We start from the raw sequence: 26,849 nt of genomic DNA on the forward strand, positions 1-26,849 counted from the left end.
ATATCCTTTTTTAAGGCTCTAGTACTAATACTATAGTGGATGAACATTGTTCTCAACAATGTAGAGAGGACAAGTATTAACTGAATTCATTAGGTCCAACTCATTTCCAAGACATTGGAGATTATAGAAGATCACAATTTCAAGCTGATCTATGGTACAATCTTCAGAAACTTCCCCAATAATTTATGAGATTCCCTTCAATAGCATCTTCTTCACCCAATCCACATAATGATTAATATAGATATTGAAATTATCAAACAATAACTTTAGTAATACATTTTGCGTTGAAGTGTATTGCAAGACATGTAGCTTTGCACAAGTTGGAAGCACTTCGACTCAAACAAAGCAGACAAGAGACCTCGGAAAAACGAGTAATATTTAAACTAAATATACTTAGTCTTCAGGCAAGGCAGTAATTTAGATAGTCTATCCGGATAACCTCCTCTACCCAAGTACTAGGAAACAAAAAGCACAAAACAATGTGCAACACTAAGGTGAAGTGCAATATAAAGTTTACAGTAGACAATGTAACTGAGAACTTGAACATTACGTTAAGAAAGTACTTTGCTATAGATAACTTTTCAATTATATGTAAACTACTGATAACATTGACCACATTGGGTGTTTCTGGCTGCGTTATTGGGTCATCTAACAACCCGGAAAATATTCGTTGATGTTTTCTAAGCAATCTAAGAATATTCTAAAATCACTTCCTGATTATGTTGATGTAGGCATTTGAGACTAGGAGCATGGAAGTTGGTGTGTGGGAGTTCTTTGCTAGCTAACAGGGTTAACTTTCAAAACACAGGGAAACCGAAGATGCTCTGTCCAGAAGTTGTAAATTAACTCAAGATTTCTCAGATAAGTCGATCCTCCAAATTCTGGTGTACAGAGAAACCGAAAATTTGCAAGCCTCGGATAAGTCAGTTTTAAAGAAGAGAATTTATGTGCCAATTACTCCATGAAGAGACTCCAGGTTCTGCATTCAATTTTGAAATAATTCTGTCATATACCAGTTTCAAGATGAATTTATTATTCACTTGATGCATCATATTGCAAATTTTAGGTTCTCCCATTAAACAATACAAACTCTTCAACCTTAAAAGGTCCTAGTGAGATAAATAAGCAAAACAAAACTCGGAAATAAAGCAGGATCTTCCTCCAACGTACAAATTAGTAATGATTTACCTTAAATTACCCCCACCCCAATATATGTGTATTTAGTAAGAAATCCTCTTCAGTCTAGATTCATCCAACATTTTTAATCTGAAAATTTTAAGATTCTCAATGACATACAACATATAGTAGATAGGAAACGATGTCATGATTTTTGTGTAATCTAAATTGTTTTTGGTTTCCTATTTTAACGCTGGTAATATTTGGTATAAACACAATTCAATTATCTCTGATATAGTATACCTAATACCTAATACACTGGAAATGGCACATAAAATGAGGCTCTTATGCCATTTCAATATCAAATTACAGTTAAACGATCAAAATTTTGCATATAAATATCCCTAAAACAAATCAAGGACTACTTTAAATAAACTTACATAAAAAGCGTAAAAACACACACACACACACACACACAAAATCAAGCACAGAGTGGAAAGCTTACCGCTAACGAAGAAAAAAGCACAATTTAAGGCTCATGGGCTTTGGTAAGACCCATTTGGCATCCTGAAAACAAATATTTGTTGATTATCTTAATTTTTAACTATTACTCATAACTTATAAACATGAAGAAAAAAATGATGGAAATACCAATATTACAAGATGCAGGGCCCATCGCCGCGCTGCTGTAAGATGCGTATCATCGAAACTTCAAGCGGGAATCAAGATTATAGAAACTTGACCAATTTCATCAAGATCTCAATGAAAACAAAGTAAAAATCTGATAATGAATCTTCCATCATTAAGAGTTATCTACAACCTGTAGACCTGTAAATATAGAGGGAAATAATAAAAAAACTTTTATAAAACCACACTTAACATAACTTCTAATATTATGCAATTCTTATATTGGTAAATTATAAATAATGTATTATCAATTGAGTTATCCAAACAACTCAGAAATTATAAAATAATATTTTTTATTGTATTTATAAGTTAAAAATAAATTAGGCTGACAACTAAATTTGGGCCGATGAAGCATAATCCAGAAGCTAAATGCAAGAAGTTTATGTATAAAAACATTCAAAGCCTTCAAAAACATTAATAACAACCGGTTGTTCCAAGTATCTGATCTGCGCTCTTGATGAAGCTCTAGTATATTGCAACATCTCCTCTGCAATCAACAATGAGACATCCTTTGTGACAATTGCATGACGATGGATGGACATTGTTTTCAGCAACGGAGCGTGAGCAAGTAGATACTTGACTAACTCCAACTCAGCTCTACGACCTTCAAAATAACTTAACGTCACAATTTTCAGTTGATCTATGGTAAAATCGTCAAGATCTCCTACCCGATAATCTTTGCGAAGGTCTCCATAAACTGAAAATTCTGTGTAGATATCGGCCTGATGATAAAGAAGATGTTATTAAATTGTCAAAACATAGCTACAAGTGATACATAATGAGTTGAGGCGCTGTGTGATATGACTCACCGAGATATTTAGTTTGCACAGGTTAGGAGCACTCCGAATCAAACAAAGCAAACAAGAGATTATATCCGAATCAACAAAATTTATACCAGATATATTCAGAGTCTTTAGGTTATGCAGTGGTTTAGACAGATTTCTCAGAGAACCTCCTCCTGCTAAGAACTAGGAAACATATTGGAGACAAACAACATAACCAATTAGATGGTGAAGGGTAACATGAAATTAAATATAGATTATGTAAAGAGAATCCGAATGTTACCTGAATAAACTCTGCAGCTATATAGATTATTTCAATATTATGTAAACTGCAGAGAACCTTGGCCAGATTGGATGTTTCACTTGGCTCTAGCTCTGATAAGCAATTACACAAACCACAAGAAAATTCTGTAAGGTTTTTAAGACCAAGGTTTTCAAACCCGGCTAAAGATATTTCATCACACATTTGATGTAGACATTTGAGTTTAGGAGCATGGAAGTTGGTATGGGAGAGTCCTGTGCAGACTACCAAGGTCAACTTCTCAAGCACAGGGCAATCGAAGATGCATTGTTTTGAAATAGCAACATTAATTAGCTCAAGATTTGTCAGATAAGTAAATCCTCCAGATGTAGATGTGTAGGAAAACCAAAAGCTTATAAGCCTCAGATGAGTCAGATCTAAAGAAGAGAAATGATGTGCTGTGTATTCTCCAAGCTTAAAGTCGTCTAAACTTAGTTGCTTGATACTTTTCCTTGAGAGTACCGGAATCCACTGATCAATAAAATCATGGAATATTCGAGAATCACATTCATAAGAAGGAAACTCGATGGAAAAACTGACAATTGGACCATTATGAAGTAAGAGAGCTTTATTTATCACGCTTACAAATTTAAGCGCCTTGAGTTCGGGATCAGTGTACTTACTTATCTTAACCATCATTCTACAAAGGAATTGATTGTCAAATATTAGATGTGGAGTCATAGTCCAGGTATGCCTCCATCTTGTTGACAAAACACTGGTCCTTACTGCATCTTGTATTGGCAGACAACCTAGAATATATTCATGTATGTTCCCAGGAAGCTCACTTATTATATCTTTCTTTACACGGCTGACTTTTCTCGTACTAGCTTCTGCCATTCTCTCCTGCAATAAGAAAACACCAAACACCTCTTTAGTAATCTAGATTCGTCGAACATGCCTAACTAGTGCACTCTAAGCTACCCACAACTACATTAACTTTTAGTTCTGCCTAATATCATTGATCTGATTTATTATGTGTTGATATCTTGGGCAATTACCAGGTTTAAGATGCATTATTCACATAAGTACAAAATTTCTATTCTGCTTATATTGATAGAAAAAATTCATGGAATTTTAAAAACATAAATAAGAAAATCATCAGTTTGGAGATTTGAAATATTTCCTGTCATTTGACTCATGAAAAAATTATAAATCTGTGAAAATATGTTCAATTTGGACAATGTCTTGCTCTTCAGAAAAGGGGAAGTCATTTTCTAAATTTCCAGAAATTTATAACATTTTTTGAAGAAATTTTTCACCTTTGGAATCGTTTTATTTTCCCTAAACCAAACAAACGCCGGAAAATGTTTCCTATATTTCTTTATTTTCGTGCGTTTGTTTGGTTTTTAGAAATATTTACCATATGCTAAACAAACTCAACTCGATCACGATTTTCCGGCAAACAAACGGAGGCCAAGTAAAAACAAAATTACAACAAACACAGAACACTGAGATGTCTACAGGCTTTATAGATTCCCCATTTTCGAGAGTTTCCTCCTGTAATAATCACTTTTACAACATATTCAAACTTTACAGATGAAAGTGCCGTCAAACCCTCCTAAAGTGATATTGTTGGGACCCGAAAAAATTACCCCTTAAAAAGTTTATCATCTTTGAGGGCTTGATATATAAATACCTATTATCACATGGCGCCTAAGCTTTTAATCATCATTAGAGATTATCATTTCATACAGTTTTAATTAGAATGGTTCTACACTTCTACTATATTATGGCATTTCAAAAGACAAAATCAACAATTAAAAAATCAACATTTAATTAGAACAACAATGAAGCTTCATACACAGATACATATATGCATATACACACAAAAAAAAGGAGAAGTTACCGCTTCAGCAGCTTCACACCAAACACCCACCACCACCTTCAGACATACTAACAGAACTGCCCCCAATACGTACGAGGAATCAGTTGAACAAACTTAAATTTTATTGTTTTGTACAGTTTTACTGGGATTTTTTAAGGCCCAATTGCCAAAACTTATAAAACGTGCGGGCTTAAATACTCGTTTTTTTTATATTCTTTAGGAGATGTACATTTTAATTCCCTGATTTTATATTACATTCTCTTTGTAATTTCTAAATTTTGAATTTAATGATTTTTTTTTGCATTTCATTATCTTTTTTTCTCAAATTTGACCATAAGGCTGATTCATAAGGATAAGTTTTTTTCTGGACTAACTAGTTTTATATGCTTTACAAATTAGTATACAATGTAACAAATCTGGATATGATCGAGAATAAACGAGTTTTTATTTCCAATGTTTATGATAGAGCTATTCACGAACTGAGCTGGGTCGAGTTTTTTCGAATCGAGCCGAGTTTTAATTTTTTTTTGACAAATCGAGTCGAGCCGAGCTGTAACACCCCCGTCTTAAAATAGAAGGGGATATTACCTATAATTCATAAACCTGCAAACAGAGCATTAATATATTTCTAAAAAAAATAATTAAACAATCTAAAATCTCCAAAATAATATTAAATCTCCATTCAGTCTAAACCAATAAAATAAATGTTGAAATCTATAAATAAATAATTAAGTCTAGATATTGATAAAGTCCGAAATCCTAATCAATAAATGGGGTAACTCTCCATCACACGGTTCCAGATCCCCCTAAGCACCTGCCAGAAAAAGAATACGGCATGAGCCAAATGCGTAGTATGGATTTGGAATACAGTTTATAAATCAAGATATCAGAAATAAATAATCAGCAATTTATAATAAAACAACAATTTTAAAAATAAGTAAGGCTGAAGCAACGAGGGGTTAGGATATTTCATACCGAGATCAGAACAGATACAAATACACACATCATAAGGTACCTAATGCGTGCACCAGAATGGATAACGTGTACGGCATATATAACGTCACCATAAATTAAATCACAAATCAAACTCTGGGTGCACTCACGTATCCTGAACAAATATCAAATGCGCAAAAACTCCTCCCAAGAGCTATATATGCCGTGACCAATCAAACTGTCACGGAAGTGTCATGTCACTGGTGCCGCAATGACATAACTGTAGTACCCCAACAGCTGGTTAACTCGGTATACCCTATATATCTAAGGGTTCAAATAAAAATATTCTCGCAAAATTTAAAAATCACCTGAGACAATTAATTCAAATTTCCAAAGGAGAGGGTGTCAAAAATAATTTTTGAATATCGCATAAACAGATATCTAAAAATTTTAAAATCAATTTTAAAATAATTTTTGAAAGTCAAAATAGTCAAATCAAATATTTAATGGAACAAACATGTTACAAAAATGAGGGAATCAAATATATACAAATGATAAGAGGAGTAGCGCTGAATAAAAAAGGGGACATAATCCGTACCTCGAATATCACAAACTCTAATACTAACAAAATTCACACGTGATGCTCTAAATTCCCGGCACCCAACCTATTATAATATATAAATAAAATATTTTAGATGTTTATTAATTAGACAAATATTTTATGAAAATTATTTAATATATTCCTCGTAAGTTTATTATTTGATAAAGATGTTAGACAAATTAATATTGTGAACTCGACTATTAAGATCACTGACATAAATAATACTATATTAACATGATTTTATATAAGCATGCAATACATAATAACATAGTTAACACGACCAGCGCATCCAATATGCAACCTAGTACTTAACTTAATTAATTAATTATTACACAAATACTATAAATTGGACGGTAACCCATTTATGAATATAGTAATTCTTTTATTAATCTAATATAATAGACCTAGTTAATAACAAAGTAGATAACTTAAATTATTTACAGAGACATACTTAAACATTTATTAACAACCTGATCATGGCATAAATCCATTAAAACAATATATAAATTAACATAAAGAACATAATCTAAACTTAAAGTAATATCAAATGAAGTTCATGTACAATGCCTTCGTCAAAAAAATCGGAGCTAACCATTAATAAATTAAGAAATTAAATATTAATATTAAATATAAAACCCAAATATATTATTGAATCTAAAATAAAATTGATGTTTCGATAATCCAGTTTACAAAACAGGCCACATACACACAAGATTTTATCATAAATATATTATCAAATTCACATCACGATGGAGCATAAAATTAATTATAATAGATATATTACCTGCTCACTTTGTTCAAATAGAAGTCAGAATAACTACTAGTGCTGTACAAGTTACATGGATGTAGACTAGTTCATGATAATTGATGTTTGAAAAATTAATTAAATATGCTATCTGACTCATACATACTAGACAACGAATAGAGGAAGAAATAATGAAGCAGCAATTGCTCTGCACTCTTGCTCTCTCTCTCTCCGGCTTTCCATCCTTGTCTCACTCTGCAGCCTCGTTTATGGGTTTTTTTTTTATAATTATTTATGTTTGTTTAAGAGGTCTTCCAATTATATATTGTTCCTGTACAACTCCTATTTCTAATCTAATTACCAACTCAAAATAAGTCCTTTTATAATTCTAATTGTACCTAAATCAAATTCTTTACTTATTATTATTATTATTATTATTATTATTATTATTATTATTATTATTATTATTATTATTATTATTACCTAAAATATATGAAATTCACGTATATTACATATATACCCCCTTAAAAGAAGGATTCCGTCCCCAGAATCAAACGAAACTAAATACCCGTACCTGAATCGAATAAATGCGGATATTTCTCACGAATAGATTCTTCTAATTCCCAAGTAGCTTCTCTCTCTTCGAATAATTTTTCCACAAAACTTTCACAAACAGTATGGTGTTCTTCCTCAAAACTCGCTCCTCTCGAGCTAAGATAGCCTCAGCTTCCTCCTCACAAGAAAGATCCTCTCTAATCTTATGTAATGGATATTGAACTATGTGTAGATGTAATAGATGATATTTGTAGCCCCTCAAAACCGACACATAAAACACATTATGCACATGAGATAACTGTGGTGGCAACACAACTCTATAAGATACTTCCCCAACTTTCTCCATAACATCAAAAGGTCCAACATATCTCGGACTAAGCTTACCCTTCATACCAAAACGCTTCACACCCTTACAACGCGACACCTTCAAGAACACATGATCACCTGGCTCAAATCCATCAAACTTCCGATGTTGATCCGCATAACTCTTTTGACGAGATCGAGCTTCCTTTAAACTTTCTTTAACTTTCTCCACCTTCTCATTAGTGATTCTAACCAACTCTGGCCCTTCGATGACTCTCTCACCAACCTCATCCCAACAAGATGGTGCCCTACACCTCCTACCATACAAAGTCTCAAATGGTGGCATACTAATACTCGCGTGCCTGCTATTATTGTACGCAAACTCAACAAGATACAAATATTTATCTCAATCACCTGTCCACTCTAATGCGCAAGCCCTCAACATATCGTCCAATGTCTGAATCATCCTCTCTGACTGTCCATCGGTCTGCGGATGATAAGTTTTATTGAAATTAAGCCTCGTACCCCAAGCTTGCTGGAACCCTTTCCAAAAATGCGATGCAAACCTCGTATCTCTGTCAGAAACTATCGACACAGGCACACCATGAAGTCTGACAATATCACGCTGAAAAATCTCTGCTAACTCATGAACATGAGTAGTCTCTCTAATAGGCAAGAAGTGAGCGGACTTAGTAAGTCTATCAACCACCACCCATATGACATCATTCTTCTTGAAAGTCCTCGGCAAGTGAGACACAAAATCCATAGTAATGTTTTCCCACTTCCAAACTGGAATATCTAGCTGCTGCAATAGTCCACTAGGCCTCTGATGGTCTATCTTCACTTGTTGACATGTAAGACATTTCTCTACAAATTCAGCTATGTCTCCTTTTATTCCACTCCACCAAAAGTGCTTCTTCGAATCCATATACATCTTAGTGGAACCTGGATGAATAGAAAATGAAGAACTACGAGCCTCCTTCAATATTTCCCCACCAATCGTCGAGTCTGCGGGAACACACAATTTACTACCCAACCATATCACACCCTCATCATCAACACGAAAAGATTTTTGCTTGCCACCTTCCACCTCAGATATTATTGCTTCCAAACCGGTATCATTCTTTTGAGCTTCCTTAACCCTTGAAACAAGATTTGGTTCCACTTTCAAACTTACAATACTACTTCCTGACCCTCTAACATACAACTCAACCCCCAATCGCTCCAAATCTGAAATATGGTGCGATTGGGTAATGAGAGATGCAACACTCCCCAAGTTCTTCCTACTAAGAGCGTCCTCCACTACATTCGCCTTCCCTGGATGGTACTGAATATTTGCATCATAATCCTTAAGAAGTTCAAGCCACCTCTGTTGCCTCATGTTAAGCTCCTTCCGAGTAAAGATGTATTTGAGACTCTTGTGATCAATAAAGATGTCACAAGTATCTCCATACAAATAATGCCTCCAAATGTTCAAAGCAAAAATCACAGCTGCTAATTCCAAGTCATGGGTAGGATAGTTCACCTCATAAGGTTTAAGTTGCCTGAAGGCGTAATAAATCACTTTCTCATGCTGCATAAGAACACACCCCAATCCTCTCTTAGAAGCATCACTATAAACCTGAAAACCTCCACTACCTGATGGTAACACAAGTATTGGAGCAGACACCAACCTTTTCTTCAACTCTTGAAAGTTCTTTTCACAATCATCGTTCCACTGGAACTTAATGCCTTTCCTCATTAGTTGAGTCAACGGCAAAGCTATGGAAGAGAAACCCTCCACAAAGCGCCTATAATAACCTGCTAAACCCAAGAAACTCCTCACCTCCGTCACTTTGCTAGGTCTGGGCCAATTAGTAATAGCTTCGACTTTAGCAGGATCCAACTCAATGCCCCTACCAGACACTATATGCCCCAAGAATGCCACTTCCTCCAACCAGAACTCACACTTGGAAAATTTCGCAAACAACTTCTTCTCCCTCAAAATTTCAAGTACAGTACGTAAATGCTCTTCATGCTCCTCTCTGCTCCTAAAGTATATCAAGATATCATCGATGAAGACCACCAAGAATTTATCCGGATAATCATGAAAGACCCGATTCATCAAATCTATAAATACCGCTGGTACATTCGTCAACCCAAAGGACATCACAAGAAACTTATAATGACCATAATGAGTGCAAAATACAGTCTTCGGAATATCTTCATCCCTAACTCGTAACTGATGATAACCTGACCTCAAATCTATCTTTGAAAAGTACTTCGCCCCTTGTAACTGATCAAACAAGTCATCAATGTGTGGCAAAGGATACCTGTTTCTTACAGTCACCTGATTCAACTCCCTATAGTCAATACACAATCTCATGGAACCATCCTTCTTCTTTATAAACAATACAGGAGCACCACATGGAGACACACTTGGCCTGATAAATCCCCTATCCAACAACTCTTGCAACTGTTCCTTCAATTCCTGCAACTCAAGTGGTGCCATCCGGTAAGGCGCCTTAGAAATAGGCTCAGCACCTGGAACTAGTTCAATAGTAAACTCCACCTCTCTATGTGGTGGCAAGCCTGGTAGCTCATTGGGGAACACATCTTCATACTCCCTCACAACTGGATAATCCTCGATGTGAGGTTCATCCTTCGATGTATCCTTCATGAAAGTAAGGTAGCCATCACAACCCTTAGACAACAATTTACTCTCCTTTAAAGCCGATTTTAACTTAACATCCCCCTTCGACTGAGACCCTTGGTATACAAATTTTGGTTTATCTGTATCCCCAAAGATCACCCTTTTTTCTTGACAATCAATTGTGGCACGATGTTCACTAAACCAATTCATGCCCAAGATAATATCAAAGTCATGCATCTCCATCGGAAATAAGTTAAACTTAAATTTTTATCTTCAACAACTATCAGACACTCGGGATATATATCAGATATAATAACAGAATTCCCCATCGGGGTAGCAATAGACATATGAGGATATAATAATGAAGGTGCACCGCCAAGATGATGAACAAATAATAAAGACACAACAGAATGGGTCGAACCAGTATTAAATAACACATAAACATCACATAAGCATCACATCTACCAACAAGTAGTGTTCATGAAATGGTATCTGAATTAGCTGCTGCCTGATTTGCAGTCAATGTAAATACTCTGGCTGTAGGATTCTGCTGACTGCCACTACCACCGCCAGCTCTTCCTCCACCAGTGTTGCATGACACTGTACAATCCTTTGCCCTATGGGACATGCTACCACATAAGAAACAAGCCCCAGTTTGTCTGTAACAAGCTCTACCTGGATGATGTCCACCACATGTAGCACAAGGATCCACTGGAATCATATTGGGGTTTCCCCCATACACTGAGTAACGGCTCTGCCCCTGCTGACGATTATGCCACTACCTAGGCTGCTTCTGTCGCTGAAACTGCTGATTATGACCAACATACTGATTCCGGCCGTGGAATGACTGACCACCCCTATTCTGATTTTGTCTGGGCCAGTGTCCCTGCTGATCACTCTGACCTCCATACCACTGTCTACCCTGTGCAAAATCCTGATCATCCTTAGTCCTCTTACTACCACTATTAGACCTGGAAGTCCTGAAATCTATGCGCTCCTTCTCAACATCCTTTGCTGCATCAACCACCTCATTTAAAAGAAATTATGGAACCCCTCAGATGAGACTTTAACCCCCATTTAAATTTATCAGCCTGTTGTGTAGCAGTCCCGACAACTGTCCCTGCAAATCCAGCCAACCTTATAAACTTCGCCATATAATCAGTAATGCTCTCATCATGGTGCTGCACAATAGAATGAAACTCCCTCAAATAAGCCTCCCTATTAGCATTAGAGAAGTACTGCTCATAGAATACCTCCTTGAATCCCTGCCATTCCAAAGCCTCTATATACTGCTCCCCTTTAGTAGCTTTCACTCCTCTCCACCACCTCTGAGCATCCCCCTCCAACTTATACACAACTAACCTGACCTTCTGAATCTCATCACAACCCAGTGCATCAAAATTCTTCTCGAGATGAACAATCCAATTTTTAGCATCAATGGGAGTCGGTGCTGCACTAAAAGAGTCTGGTTTCTTATTCACAAACCTCTCCAACCATACAAACGGCTCCAACTGATGGCCCTGACCGTTCTGATTCTGATTCTCATTGCCATTCTGATTTCCTTGTCCATTCTGATTTCCCTCGCCATTCTGATTTCCTTGTCCATTCTAATTTCTCTCGCCATTCTGATTTCCTTGTCCATTCTGATTTCCCTCGCCATTCTGATTTCCATGGTTTGCCAAAGCCTGCTATACAGCTTGAGCCACTGCTTGCCCTATTATCTCAGTAAGCTGAGTGGGGTCAATGTGAAAAGGATCACGTCTAGGAGGCATCTACAATATAAGATAACGAACAAATGAAGATTATGAGAATAAATATGATGAAGCAGTTTCAAATAGATTTCAAAATAATGAAGCAGAATCAAATGATAAAGAGCAGAATGAAACAAAATTAAATAAAACACCCATCATATCGTCTACCTAAATACACAGGTCAACCTAAGTAGGTTTTCTACAAGAAAGAACCTAAGCTCTGATGTCAACTCTGTAACACCCCCTACTTAAAATAGAAGGAGATATTACCTATAATTCATAAACCTGCAAACAGAGCACTAATATATTTCTAAACAATAATTAAACAGTCTAAAATCTCCAAAATAATATTAAATCTCCAAACAGTCTAAACCAATAATATAAATTTTGAAATCTATAAATAAATATTTAAGTCTAGATACTGATAAAGTCTGAAATTCTAAACAATAAATAAGGTAGCTCTCCATCACACGGTCCTAAATCCCCCTAAACACCTTCCAGAAAAAGAATGCGGCATGAGCCAAATGCGCAGTACGGATTTGGAATACATTTTATAAATCAAGAGATCAGAAATAAATAATCAACAATTTATAATAAAAAACAATTTTAAAAATAAGTAAGGCTAAAACAACGAGGGGTTAGAATATTTCATACCGAGATCAGAACAGATACAGATACACACCTCATAGGGTACCTAATGCGTGCAACAGAATAGATAACGTGTATGACATATACAACGTTACCATAAATCAAATCACAAATCAAACTCTGGGTGCACCCACGTATCCTGAACAAATATCAAATGCGCAAAAGCTCCTCACAAGAGCTAACAGAAGGATACGCCGTGACCAATCACATTGTCACGGAAGTGTCATATCACTGGTGCCGCAATGACATGGCTGTAGTACCCCTACAACTGGTTAACTCGGTATACCCTATATCTCTAAGGGTTTAAATAAAATATTCTCGCAAAAAATAAAAATCACATAAGACAATTAATTCAGATTTCCAAAGCAGAGGGTGTTAAAAATAATTTTTGAAAATCGCATAAACAGATATCTAAAAATTTTAAAATCAATTTTAAAATAATTTTTGGAAGTCAAAACAGTCAAATCAAATATTTAATGGAACGAGCATGATAAAGAAATGAGGGAATCAAATATATCCAAATGCTAAGAGGAGTAGCGCTGAATAAAAGGGGACATAATCCGTATTTCGAATATCACAAACTCTAATACTATCAAAATCCTCACGCGATGCTCTAAATTCCCGGCACCCAACCTATTATAATATATAAATAAAATATTTTAGATGTTTATTAATTAAAAAATATCTTATGAAAATTATTTAATATATTCCTCGTAAGTTTATTATTTGATAAAGATGTTAGACAAATTAATATTGTGAACTCGACTATTAAGATCAGCGGCATAAATAATACTATACTAACATGATTTTATATAAGCATGTAATACATAATAACGTAGTTAACAAGACCAGTGTATCCAACATGCAACCTAGTACTTAACTTAATTAATTAATTATTACATAAATACTATAAATTGGACGGTAACTTATTTATGAACATAGTAATTCTTTTATTAATCTAATATAATAGACTTAGTTAATGACAGAGTAGATAACTTAAATTATTTACAGAGACATACTTAAACATTTATTAACAATCCGATTATGGCATAAATCCATTAAAACAATATATAAATTTACATAAAGAACATAATCTAAACTTAAAGTACTATCAAATGAAGTTCATGTAATATGCATTCCTCAAAAAAATTGAAGCTTACCATTATTTTATTAAGAAATTAAATATTAACATTAAATGTTAGATATATTTGATAATGTCATGTGTAATATGATTTGTGTTTAGTTTTCAGATCTTACCTGACATGACAAATCAGTACTTAACTGGAAATCAACACTTATACTGAAGACAGAACTGAAGATATCAGAACTTAAGTTATCAGAACTTAAGTGATCAGAAGATATATATCAGGACTTAAGATGTCTTTCAGATAAGGCAGGCGGCTGATTGAAATGAAAGAAGATCGAGACTAAGACATAAAGAATTATGCATGAAGAAGGAATTCTATGAAGAATAGAATACTTGGAAGAAAAGATAACTAGTTGATATATTTTAGGAAGCAGAATTATATTCCATATCAATTAGAATTTATCTTGTAACTGTGTAGTATATAAACACAGGCATAGGGTTTACACTATAAGTGTTATCATTATCGAAGTTATTATTTTTTGTAACCCTAGCAGCTCTCGTGATAATTTGTTCATCACTGAGAGAGGACAGTTCCATATTGTAACAGAGTTTATTGTGTTGAATAAAATCTGTTTTCTGTACTTGAGTTCTTATATCCGATTCGATTGTGCTAAACACTGTATTCAACCCCCTTCTACAGTGTGTGTGGCCTAACAAGTGGTATCAGAGCAGATCTGTTAACACACATACAATTTAAGATCCAAAAACAATCATGTCTAAAGAAGAAACTCCAACCAAGCCCACCAAAACTAAAGAACCTCCAAAAACATAACCCATAGTCGATATGAGACTATAAGAGTTCCCATGTTGAAACCTTCTGAGTATTCCATATGGAAAGTGAAGATGGCTATGTTTCTGGAAGCTACAGATCCAGAATATCTCGACATGATTAATGAAGGACCACATATGCCAACCAAACTCTCTGTGGAAGTTGCAGGTCAGCCAGCAAAGTCTGTACTAAAGGAGAAAAGTGATTACACTGCTGAAGATATTTCATCGATTGCAAAGCATGCAAAGGTAAGACACTTGCTGCATAGTGCCATTGATAATGTCATGTCAAACAGGGTAATTCAATGTAAGACTGCAAAAGAGATATGGGATGCTTTGGAAACAAGGTGTCAGGGAACTGATTCAATTAAGAAGAACAGGAAGACTATACTCACTCAAGAGTATGAGCACTTTGACTCAAAGCCTGATGAGTCATTAACTGATTTATATGATAGATTTGTCAAACTCTTGAATGATTTGTCACTAGTTGACAAAGAGTATGATATTGAAGATTCAAATCTTAAATTCCTGTTAGCTCTTCCTGAAAGATGGGATTTGAAGGCCACAATAATAAGAGACAACTATAATATTTATGAAACAACTCTTGATGAAATTTATGGGATGCTCAAGACTCATGAACTTGAGATGGAACAAAGAAGCAAGAGGAATGGAAGAAAGTCAAGGACAGTTGCTTTTGTGGCTGAGGAGGAAAGTCCCAAAGTTGCTGCCTTAAAGAAAGGCAAGGGAAAAGATCTCATCATAAAGTCTGAAACTGAGTCATCAAGTTCTGATAGTGATGATGACTCAGAAACTGAAAGTATACCTGAGATAGACCCTGATGAAGAGATGATGAAGCTGTGTGCTCTTATGGTGAAAGGAATTACAAAGATTGCATACAGGAAATTCAGGAGAGGAAAGAAGTTTTCCAGGAAAGGTACAAGTTCTGATAAGAAAGGTTTCATAAAATCTGAAGGCAAAGGAGGAAAGTCTGACAGAGGAGATTAATCAAATGTTAAATGCTACAACTGTGGTGAGAAAGGCCACATATCTCCTGATTGCAGAAAAGGGAAGAGTAACAAAGGCAAGGCTCTTGTCACAAAGAAGAAAAGCTGGTCAGATGCTTCAGATTCTGAGGATGAGGAAACCTATGCCTTGATGGTAAATGCTGATAGCAGTTCTGATACTGTTGACTTAAAAGTACCTCAAACTACTTATGCCTTTCATACTGATGATATTACTGAGTTGAGAAGATATCTTAAAACCATGTTCATTAGTTATAAAGATCAAACTTTAACATATGAAAGATTAACTTCTAAAAATCTTGCTTATAAAAAGAGGAATGATTATTTAGAAAAAAGATTTAGTCATGTTCCATCAAACTCAGAAAGATAGAGATGATGCCTTTTATGTTAGGGATGAAGTGTTAAAACGAATGAATCTCTAAAAACTGAGTTAGAAAAGGAAAGAGAGATTATCAGGACTTGGACTAACTCTGTTAAAGTAACTCAGGATATTCTTAGTAGTAAAAACTGGAAAGAGGGCTTAGGTTATGGAGATGATAAGAACCGTAAGATAACTGTAGAAACTGAGCCTATAGTTGTTAAACAAAAGCCAAAGGTAAATCCTGTTAAGTTTATAACTGCAAAGTCTGATATTGAGAAATCAGAAGTTAAGGAGGAAGTAACTTCTGACAAACCTAAACAGGATAAACCAACTGAAGTTAACATAGGCTTAATGACTAAGAAGCAGCTTAAACATAAGCTGAAAGATGTCAAGAATGTTAACAAGGTAAAGCCACCTAGGAAAAATAGGAATGGAAAGGAAGGTGTGAACAAAAGTAACAATTATAAGCCTGTTTCTAATGCTCCTAGAAAAACATGTCATAACTGTGGAAACTCTAACCATCTGACTTCTTTTTGCAGGAAGAATAAGAACATAAACTCCTTACCCTCTAGGTCAGGAGTTAAGAGTCAGTCTGTTAGATATAAGCCACAGAATCCTTGTTTTCATTGTGGTAGTTTATGGCATTCCATTTACACTTGTAAGGAATATCATAGTTTGTATTATGATTATTATCAAATAAAACCTTCTATAAAGAAAGTTAGCATTATTTCTTCTAGTGTAAGTTCTGATGCAAAGTCTGATATTGCAAATTCTGATAAGAAAACTGTTAACATAAACTCTGATGCTAAATCCGATGCAAATATTAACAAACTTAAAAAGGCCAAAGGATCCAAGCAAGTCCGGGTCCTTAAAACTAATCATTAGTGGTCTTTGTGATTGTAGGGCAACATGAATAATATCCTAGTTCTGGACAGTGGATGTTCAGGACATATGACTGGAAATAAAGCCCTGCTATCAGACTTTGTGGAGAAAGCTGGCCCAGGTGTTTCTTATGGAGATGGCAACATTGGAAAAACTCTGGGATATGGCAATATCAATCTTGGGAATGTCATCATTGAAAAAGTAGCTCTGGTCTCAGGACTTAAATATAATCTGCTGAGTGTGAGTCAAATCTGTGACAGAGGTTATCATGTGGATTTCTTTGAAGAACACTGTAAAGTTGTAAGCAAATCTACAGGCAAAGTTGTTCTGAAAGGATACAGGCATGGTAACATTTATGAAGCCAAGCTTTCAACAAGTACTGATGGTTCTGCAATCTGTCTGTTAAGTAGAGCATCAATTGAAGAAAGCTGGGATTGACACAAGAAACTCTCTCATTTAAATTTTAACAATATAAATGAACTAGTCAAGAAAGATCTTGTGAGAGGACTGCCAAAATCAGTATTTGCTCCAAATGGCCTTTGTGATTCATGTCAGAAGGTAAAACAAAGAAAATCATCATTCAAGAGCAAGACTGAATCATCAATTCTTGAGCCTTATCACCTACTACATGTTGATCTATTTGGTCCAGTTAATGTCATGTCTATTGCAAAGAAGAAATATGCTATGGTCATAGTGGATGAGTTCACCAGATACACATGGGTGTATTTCTTGCACATAAAAAGTGAAACTACATCTATCTTGATTGATCATGTCAAGCAACTGGATAAATTGGTCAAAGATTCTGTAAAGATCATAAGAAGTGATAATGGCATTGAGTTCAAGAATTTGATCATGGAAGAGTTCTGCAAAGACCATGGAATAAAGCAGGAATTTTCTGCTCCTGGAACTCCACAGAAAAATGGAGTTGTTGAAAGAAAGAATAGAACTCTTACTGAAGCTGCACGAACTATGCTTGATGAAGCAAAGTTGCCAACCTACTTTTGGGCTGAAGCTGTGCAGACTGCTTGTTTTACTCATAATTCAACACTTTTATCAACATGCATGGAAAAATACCATATGAGATGGTGAAGAAAAAGAAGCCAAATCTGAAGTATTTTCATGTATTTGGATGCAAGTGTTTTATTCTTAAGACTCATCCCGAACAGCTATCCAAATTTGATCTAAAAGCTGATGAAGGAATTTTTGTTGGATATCCGCTTTCTATAAAAGTCTTCAGAGTCTACAATTTAAGAACAAGGGTTGTCATGGAATCTATCAATGTCTCTTTTGATGATAAGAAGATTACTGGACTTGAAGATTTCAATGATCATGATCAGCTGAGATTTGAAAATGAATTTTTAAATTCTGATTTTGAAACTCCTGACAGTCTAAATCCTGATACTGCAAACTCTGATGGATTAAACTCTGATGTCATTGAATCCTTGATGACTATGCCTAAGGAAGATGCACCTGTGCAGGGGGAGTATACTGAAGATATAACCACATCTCAAAAAGCATCAGAATCTATAACAGGCTCTTCAAGTTCTGATTCATCAAGTTCTGATGGGCCAAGTTCTGATAATTCTGGAAACTCATGTTCAGATATTTCTGGAAACTCAAATTCTGAAGGATCCAACTCAGAGAGCACAATTTCAGGGGGAGCATCAGAAAATATTGATGGAGACAACATGGATCTTGGGGGAGCATTCAGTTCTAGAGAGAACCTTCCATCTGCAAGGAAGTGGACTAAAGCACATACACCTGACTTAATTATTGGAAATCCTGATGCAGGTGTCAGAACTAGAACAACTACATCAAATAAATGTCTCTATTATTCTTTTCTTTCTCAGACTGAACTAAAGAAAGTGGAAGCTGCCAATTTCTTGGAGGCAGATTGGTTTCTGGGTTTAGCAAGAAACAGAAGTCAATTTCCACATCAACTGCAGAAGCAGAATACATTGCTGCAGGAAGCTGTTGTGCACAGATTCTTTGGATGAAGAATCAGTTACTGGATTATGGGTTAGAATTTTCTAAAATTTCTATTTATTGTGATAATCAAAGTGCTATTGCTATGACAGGTAATCTAGTTCAACACTTAATGACAAAGCACATCAGCATTAGGTACCACTTCATAATGGAACATGTGGATGAAGGTACAGTGGAATTGCATTTTGTTCCCACAGATCAACAACTAGCAAATATCTTCACAAAACCACCGTGTGAAGCTACTTTTACAAGATTGGTAAATGAACTTGGAATGGTTTCAGGTTCTCTCTCTAAATCTGCTTAGTTTATGTTCTGATACATCATACTTTATGATCAGGATTTACAGATATTACTATCTTTGTGTATTATGTGCTTAAATTAAAATTTTCTTAGGTGCTGATTATTGTCTGATGTGAATTTCTAAACTCTGATAGTGATATGAATGTTTATGTGACTATTTAATCCAATGAGGATAACTGTGCTAGATGCTGACCTAGTAGTCTCTAATATACTAAAGATCCCATATTTGAAGTAATTGTTTATGTGGAAATCTTTTTACACAAGCAAATTATGATATTGAGCTTAGTTAAGTTTACTTTGTGTATCTTATTACTAAGTCAAAAACTAGAATAATGCTTCTTATCTGAAAGTTCTGATGTTAGTAAATCTGATGGATGTACTAAGTGTTGATAAGCCTCACTTATCAAAAGAAAAAGAAAAGAAAAGAAATAAAAATCAGGTACTCCTTTGAGATCTACAGTAAAAATGTGGAAGGGAAGACCCAAGTGCATTGCTGGTATTAAGTAATATGCATTAGAAAAGCAAAATAAAAATTTTCTTGGTGACTTTTCACACTCTATGATTACTGGAGAAATACTCTGATAATAGCATAAAGTCTGATAAGCAGTCGTGACTAACTTACACTGAGAAGTCACTGTAAAATAGAATTTCAAAAGATGCATAAAATGAGCACAAAACAGTTGAGGTGGACTCATGCATGAACTCATTCTAAAGTAGACTTCAGAATAATAACAGATTTTGAGTAAAATTCTTAGTTATGTCTTATTTCTAAGATGTACTGAAGTGAATCAGACTTTACTCTTTGTCTGATATTTAGCTTAATGCACACACTTTCACTCCATATGAATGATAAAAATTACTGTGGTGATAAATGTTGTTTAAGATGAACAATCTATGTGTCAGATTGCATATGTTCTGAGGACAAGTTCTGATGGAAGTTCGTATGATTAAGTTCTGATGAAACCATATCAGTATTTGTGTGAAGAATTACAGGAATACACATTCATTTTTCGAGTTAAGGATCCATATTCTGATGACTTTTGAATCCTGATAATAATCAAGTTCTGATGCAGATGTGACAGTATTTATTTACTTGGTTGATTTTTGGTCATTATTTGAACGATAATATTTTTACAGAATATTGGTTAATGTGAGATAAAACAGTCATAATCATTATGGGTTAGTGGTTAACGTGTATGTCTTGAAAAACTGCATGTGCACGATAATTATTGCTTATTTTATGTGCCCATTAACTCTTTTTCTAACCGTTTACTGACTGTTCACATGGGGTCAGGTGTAAAGTGTTTCCCATACTTCAAAAATATGACTGTTGAGTGGAGAAAATATATATATGAGAGATAAAAGATTTTCTAATCTTTTACTTACATTTCTAATCTAAATCTCTTTTTCTTTCTCTCTTTCTCTCTCTTTTATTTTATGAAGTTGTTTTTCTCTCAGGACTTTTTACAAACACTTTGCAAACATACTCTTAATCACTTAATTTCTTACAGAGATGGAACCAAAATACGTAATTTTTGATGGAGCTAAGTTTGTTCCTAATAACTTCTCCGCTATTCTTAGCAAGTCAGAAGCCCCATCAGAACTTCACTTCATTCAGGACTTTCTTGCTAGTTCTGATATTGGGTACGCTCTGACCGAACCTGATGCAGTCTATGGTACTCAAGTGCTGGAGTTCTGGAGAAGCGGAGTATATGATGATCGTGGTGTTCAAGGGTCCCCAAGTATTATTTTTTCATCAGGGGAGGATGAGTATGTCGTGACATTGCCTACTGTTAGACAAGCACTGCAGCTGCCTGAGAACTGTGTTTATTCTACTGTTGAAGAGCCAGTTCTTCAAAACATGATGGCCAGTCTGGGGTATGAGAGGACATTGACAAAGCTGGGTCAGTTGAAGAGATCTTACATAAGGAGGGAATGGAGTTTTTTCTTTGACTGCATAACCAAGGCTTTTGTAAACAAATATTCTAATTTCGATGTAATCCCCATATTCAGCCAACAAATCGGGTATGCTCTCATAAATCAAACTGATTTTGATTATGCAAGTGCTGTCGTAGGTTTTATTGGGGATAGAATGACAGAAGATAGAAATACTGTTTACTTTGCTAGATTCTGTCAGCTTATCTATAGTTTTTGTTGTGATAATAAGCCCCAATCAGCTAATGAATTAATTTCATCATTCAGACTAGCTAAAAGAGCTTTTAATGACTTATTATCTACTGATAATAAGAAGGCTGTGTTAAGACCCCTCCTGGTTCCTTTATCTGTCAAACAATCCTTAATAACCTACGATCCAGTTAAATACACTGAACTATATCCTGATGTTCAACCATCAGAACCTCATCCATCAGCACCTACCACCTCTACACAAACACCTCAAACTTCTCAACCTTAACCTTCAGATCCTACAGTGCAACCTTCATCTTCCAAACCCAAGAGGACTAAGAAAGTACCTCAGACTCAACATAAGAGAAGGATATTTATTTTGCGAGATGAATCAGATGCTGAGGAACACGTTCCCATATCAGAACATGTTGTTGTAGAAGCTGAGAAGGTTTATTCTCAGAAAGATACTGTAACTGGGAGTTCTAGGCCCCTCAAATGGCTTAGAAAGTTAAATTCTGATGATAAAGCTCCTACAGTGTCTCCACCTTTGAAGAAATTAATGAAACAGAGAGCTCACAGGGACATAGTTAAGTTAGATTCAGATGTAGTGGAAGCAGCTAAGGAAGGGGATCAGGAATCTCTGATCTCAACAGATGCAATTGTTATTGAATCACTTCCTTCTGCATAACATGAAACTGCTCAAGACAAAATTCCTACACCTCCTATGTCACCTATAGTTGATCCAGTATATACTGAAGAACCAGGTACAAGTGCTGAAATTGATATTCATAACTTGATTGTGCCTGAGGTTTTGTACTTGGAAGCTCCACCAATTCAACTCACTCCACCAACAACATCAATTTTGGATGTTGATCAGAACCTGGCTGCAGATCAGAATTTAGAGGATGATGTTGAAGCCTCTATAGCCTCTCATACTGTTGTTTTATCCGAGGATGCTGATACTGCAGGATCTACAAGTTCTGATGCTGCCAATGAAGAACTACTGGTGATGCTGCTGCTAATTTAGATGCTGATGAAACTGGTCCATCAGGATATGCACTTCAACAAACAATTACTAAAGCTGATTTAGTTAAGAAGTTTGTTATAGGGGAAGCATCAGTACCTTGGAGTGAAACTCCTAGAGGAAAGGAGTGGACTAAGGAATGGAACACAGTTAGTTTTGTTCCTTCTGAAAAGATTCTTGCTGAGCATCTGGCAAAAGCTGATGAAATGCTGATAAATGATGATTTCAAGGCACAACTGAGAGTTACTGCATTGAGTACTAGGCACCTTCAGGGTCAACACTCAATAACTCATGCCAAGGTGAATAAAATTCAAGAAACTTTGATCCAACAAGATATGAATGTGAAACTTGAAAAGAACAGATTTTTCAAGCCAGCCTTTGACAGAATTGCCTACATTGAGAAAACTCAGGAGAAGCAACAAACTCAAATTGAAGAAATTTTGAAGAATCAAGCTTCTCACCAAAATCAACTCAATGAGATCCAATCCTTAATGGAATTGCTTGTCTCTCTTCTTTTACCTGCTGATGCCAAAAAGGGGGAGAAAGTGATTAAGTCCAAATGCAAATCTAGTCAGACACTGAAAGGAAAGGATGATGAAAATCATGACCAGGGAAACTCTAACAAGGGTAGAGGTCAAGGCAAAGGATTTTCATCAAGTAAAGCTAGAATTACAAGTCAAGGAACAAGTTCTGATACTAGGAGAAGAATAAGTTCTGATACTAGTAAAAGGATAAGTTCTGGTGAACATCTGGAACTTGATGAAGAAATTTCAAAGCAGTTATTTCTTAAAGAAAATACAGGAATGGACTTTGAGAGTCTAAAGGAAGAAGAAGCTAGACTCAAAACAGAAGGTGTCAAGACAAAATCTAAAGCTTCTGTTGTTGAAAAAAAAATTCCAAAACCTAAGGGTATTATGATAAAGGAAAGAACAAGTTCTGAGGCAACCAAAGCCAAATCACAAGTGGAAATTGATCCAAGGTCCAAGGGCAAAGAAAAAGTTGATGAACCTGTAAAGGTTTATATGCCAGTCATGGATGAAGAAATAATTGATGAAGAAGAATATGCTAATCATACTCTGATGCAAAAGAAGATTTTTCAAACAACCTCTGACATAGCTCATGTTGTTCAGAGTCAAGATGTAGTAAGTTCTGATATGACAGTGAAGCAAGCAACCTTTGACATAGCTCAAGTTGGCTTGATATCAGAAGATAAGGAAAAGGAAACCTCTGACATTGCTCGTGTTAAACCTTCAAAGATACTCCTACCAGGATTCACCAAAGCTAACCAGGCTCAACCTTTGAAAACTGCAACAAGTGGTTTTGAAGCAAAAGTTGTTACAAGAAAGGAAGCAAGAGATAAATATGGGTTGGGTAGTTCTGATGAAAGAAGAGTACATAACACTACCAATGATCCAACTTCCTTAAGTGAACCAGGTGTTGGAACAACTCCTGAAAGATTGAATCGACTTGAATCTGTACAAATGGTTTACCATACCTTTTTGAAAGAACATATCTTGTTATATTTTATGACAGATGGAAGGGTATACCAGATTAAGCAGAATACTATACCACTGAAGTATTTTGAGGAACTAGAACATGTTCTATTCCTACTTCAAGTGAAAGACAGATTTAGATAGTACTGCAGGGTATTTAAAGTCTCAAATTCAAAGACAGAAGAAGCTTTATTCTGTAAAGTCTGACAGCACATACTGTCCCAAGTACAGAGATCACAAAGGTGATATTGTCGAAATGAAGCCTAACTCTGCTAAGATTATAACTACTTTTCTGGGTTATAAGGCTGTGGAATTCAATCTAGAGTCTGACAAGGCATATCTAATTAGACTAGATCAGGAAATAATAAAAGCTAAGATAAATGATCTCAGAGCAGCTATTTTTCAAACTGGTGAAGATACAACTGAATTGATAAATGCTAAAAGGAGGATGGTCAATGAACTTGAATATGCTGAGAGATGTTTGTTGAAAAACTATTTTAGAACAACTCCTGATATCAAAGAGATCAGAAATTGAAGCCAAGTCAAAAATCTACAACTACTTAAATTCTGAAGTGTTTACAGACTGAAGCTGTTATCAGAAGTTAAAAATGGTAAAGATGAAAGGACTGTAAGTTGTAGTTATCTAGTCAAATTCTCATGCATTTGTACTTAATGTTTTTGACATCATCAAATATCTGTTGAACTTGTATATTATGCTAATTTACAAGTTGAGGGAGATTGTTAGATATATTTGATAATGTCATGTGTAATATGATTTGTGTTTAGTTTTCAGATCTTACCTAACAGGACAAATCAGTACTTAACTGGAAATCATCACTTATACTGAAGACAAAACTTAAGATATCAGAACTTAAGTTATCAGAACTTAAGTGATCAGAAGATATTTATCAGGAGATAATATCAGGACTTAAGATGACTTTCAGATAAGGCAGGCGGCTGATTGAAAGGAAAGAATATCGAGACTAAGACAGAAAGAATTATGCATGAAGAAGGAATTCTATGAAGAATTAGAATACTTGGAAGAAAAGATAACTAGTTGATATATTTTAGGAAACATAATTATATTCCATATCAATTAGAATTTATCTTGTAACTGTGTTGTATATAAACACAGGCATAGGGTTTACACTATAAGTGTTATCATTATCGAAGTTATTATTCTTTGTAACCCTAGCAGCTCTCGTGATAATTTGTTCATCACTGAGAGAGGACAGTTCCATATTGTAACAGAGTTTATTGTGTTGAATAAAATCTATTTTCTGTTACTTGAGTTCTTATATCCGATTTGATTGTGCTAAACACTGTATTCAAACCCCTTCTACAGTGTGTGTGACCTAACATTAAATATAAAACCCAAATATATTATTGAATCTAAAATAAAAGTGATGTTTCGATAATTCAGTTTACAAAACCAGGCTACATACACGCAAGATTTTATCATAAACACATTATCAAATTCACATCATGATGGAGCATAAAATTAATTATAATAGATATATTACTTGCCCACTTTGTGCAAATAGAAGTCAAAATAACTACTAGTGGTGTACAAGTTACATGGATGTAGATTAGTTCAAGTTACAAGGATGTAGATTAGTTTATGATAATTGATGTTTGACAAATTAATTAAATATGCGACTATCTGATTCATACATACCGGACAACGAATAGAGGAAGAAATAATGAAGCAATTGCTCTGCGCTCTTGCTCTCTCTCTCCGGCTTTCCGTCTCTGTCTCACTCCGTAGCCTCGTTTTAGGGTTTTTTTTTATAATTATTTATGTTTGTTTAAGAGGCCTTCCAATTATATATAGATCATGATGTACAACTCCTATTTCTAATCTTATTACCAACTCAAAATAAGTCCTTTATTTATTATTATTATTATTATTATTATTATTATTATTATTATTATTATAATTATTGTTATTATTATTATTATTACCTAAAATATATGAAATTCACGTATATTACACGAGCTTTCTTAACGAACAGGAAATTGTGTTTGAGCTCGTTAATGAACGAGCCGAACACGAATTTTTATCGAACAAAATTGAGATGAGTCGAACCGAGCAGAACAAGAGATTTCTCCATCAAAACGAGCCGAGCCGAGCTGAAGTGAAAAATTCTTGTCAAAACACCGGTTAACTGTTAAAATAACAAACCAAATATCTTTATATATTTTTTAAAAATTTTGTCATATCACTAAAATATATAGATCTTAATACCCGTACAGTTGGATCATTCATAAATATTTTAAAAAAAATAAAACATTACTATGAGACTAAATATTAGTTATAAGTATTGTTCAAACCGATGGTTAATTGTCAAAATAACAAACAAAATAAATTTATTTATTTTTAAAACTTTTGTCATATCACTAACATATATATATATCTATATTGACATCTATACGGTTGGATCATTCATAAATATTTTTAAAAAAATCGAAAAATCAATGAGGGACTAAACACTAGTAAAAAGTACTGGTCAAACTAGGTTGAAAGTTAAAATAGCAAATAAAATACAATTATTTTTCTCTAATTTTTTTATTATATCACTAAAATATATAGATCTTGGCATCCGTATGGTTAGATCATTCATAAATATTTTTAAAAATATCAAAACATCAACGTGAGACTAAACACTAGTAAGAAGTACTGGTCAAAGTAGGTTGACAATAAATATAGCAAATCAAATACATTTATTTTTCTCTAATTTTTTTGTCACATCACTAAAACATATAGATTTTGACATCCGTACGGTTAGATCATTCATAAATATTTTTTTTTAAAAAAATCGAAAGATTAATATGGGACTAAACACTAGTATGAAGTACTGTT

The 26,849-nt window shown here is 34.7% G+C and overlaps 2 protein-coding genes across 5 annotated transcripts; both read right to left on the reverse strand.

Annotated features, from left to right (window-relative positions):
* Nucleotides 1-367: 367 nt before the first annotated feature.
* LOC141689250 (F-box/FBD/LRR-repeat protein At1g13570-like) lies at nt 368-4,881 on the reverse strand. 4 transcript variants are annotated; one of them, XM_074493488.1, is made up of 7 exons: nt 4,733-4,881; nt 2,869-3,729; nt 2,613-2,771; nt 2,229-2,525; nt 1,777-1,944; nt 1,622-1,683; nt 368-979 (listed from the first exon to the last, which is right to left on the reverse strand). In XM_074493488.1, the coding sequence occupies exons 2-5, from the start codon at nt 3,721-3,723 to the stop codon at nt 1,930-1,932; spliced, it is 1,326 nt and encodes a 441-aa protein (XP_074349589.1). In that variant the 5' UTR covers nt 3,724-3,729; nt 4,733-4,881; the 3' UTR covers nt 368-979; nt 1,622-1,683; nt 1,777-1,929. The 4 variants fall into 4 exon arrangements, with proteins under 4 accessions (XP_074349589.1, XP_074349588.1, XP_074349590.1 ...); XM_074493487.1 differs by having other exon boundaries at nt 370-979; nt 1,768-1,944; XM_074493489.1 differs by lacking the exons at nt 368-979; nt 1,622-1,683; nt 1,777-1,944 and having other exon boundaries at nt 1,953-2,525; nt 2,869-2,960; nt 3,510-3,729.
* Nucleotides 4,882-8,254: 3,373 nt separating this feature from the next.
* On the reverse strand, nt 8,255-10,723 carry LOC141691153 (uncharacterized). The gene is made up of 4 exons (XM_074495893.1): nt 10,178-10,723; nt 9,487-9,778; nt 8,781-9,078; nt 8,255-8,513 (listed from the first exon to the last, which is right to left on the reverse strand). Exons 1-4 carry the CDS (start codon nt 10,721-10,723, stop codon nt 8,255-8,257), a joined length of 1,395 nt encoding a protein of 464 aa, XP_074351994.1.
* Between the last annotated feature and the right edge of the window lie 16,126 nt (nt 10,724-26,849).

Source organism: Apium graveolens, chromosome 10 (genome assembly GCF_009905375.1).
Source record: "Apium graveolens cultivar Ventura chromosome 10, ASM990537v1, whole genome shotgun sequence".
Taxonomy (NCBI): Eukaryota; Viridiplantae; Streptophyta; class Magnoliopsida; order Apiales; family Apiaceae; genus Apium; species Apium graveolens.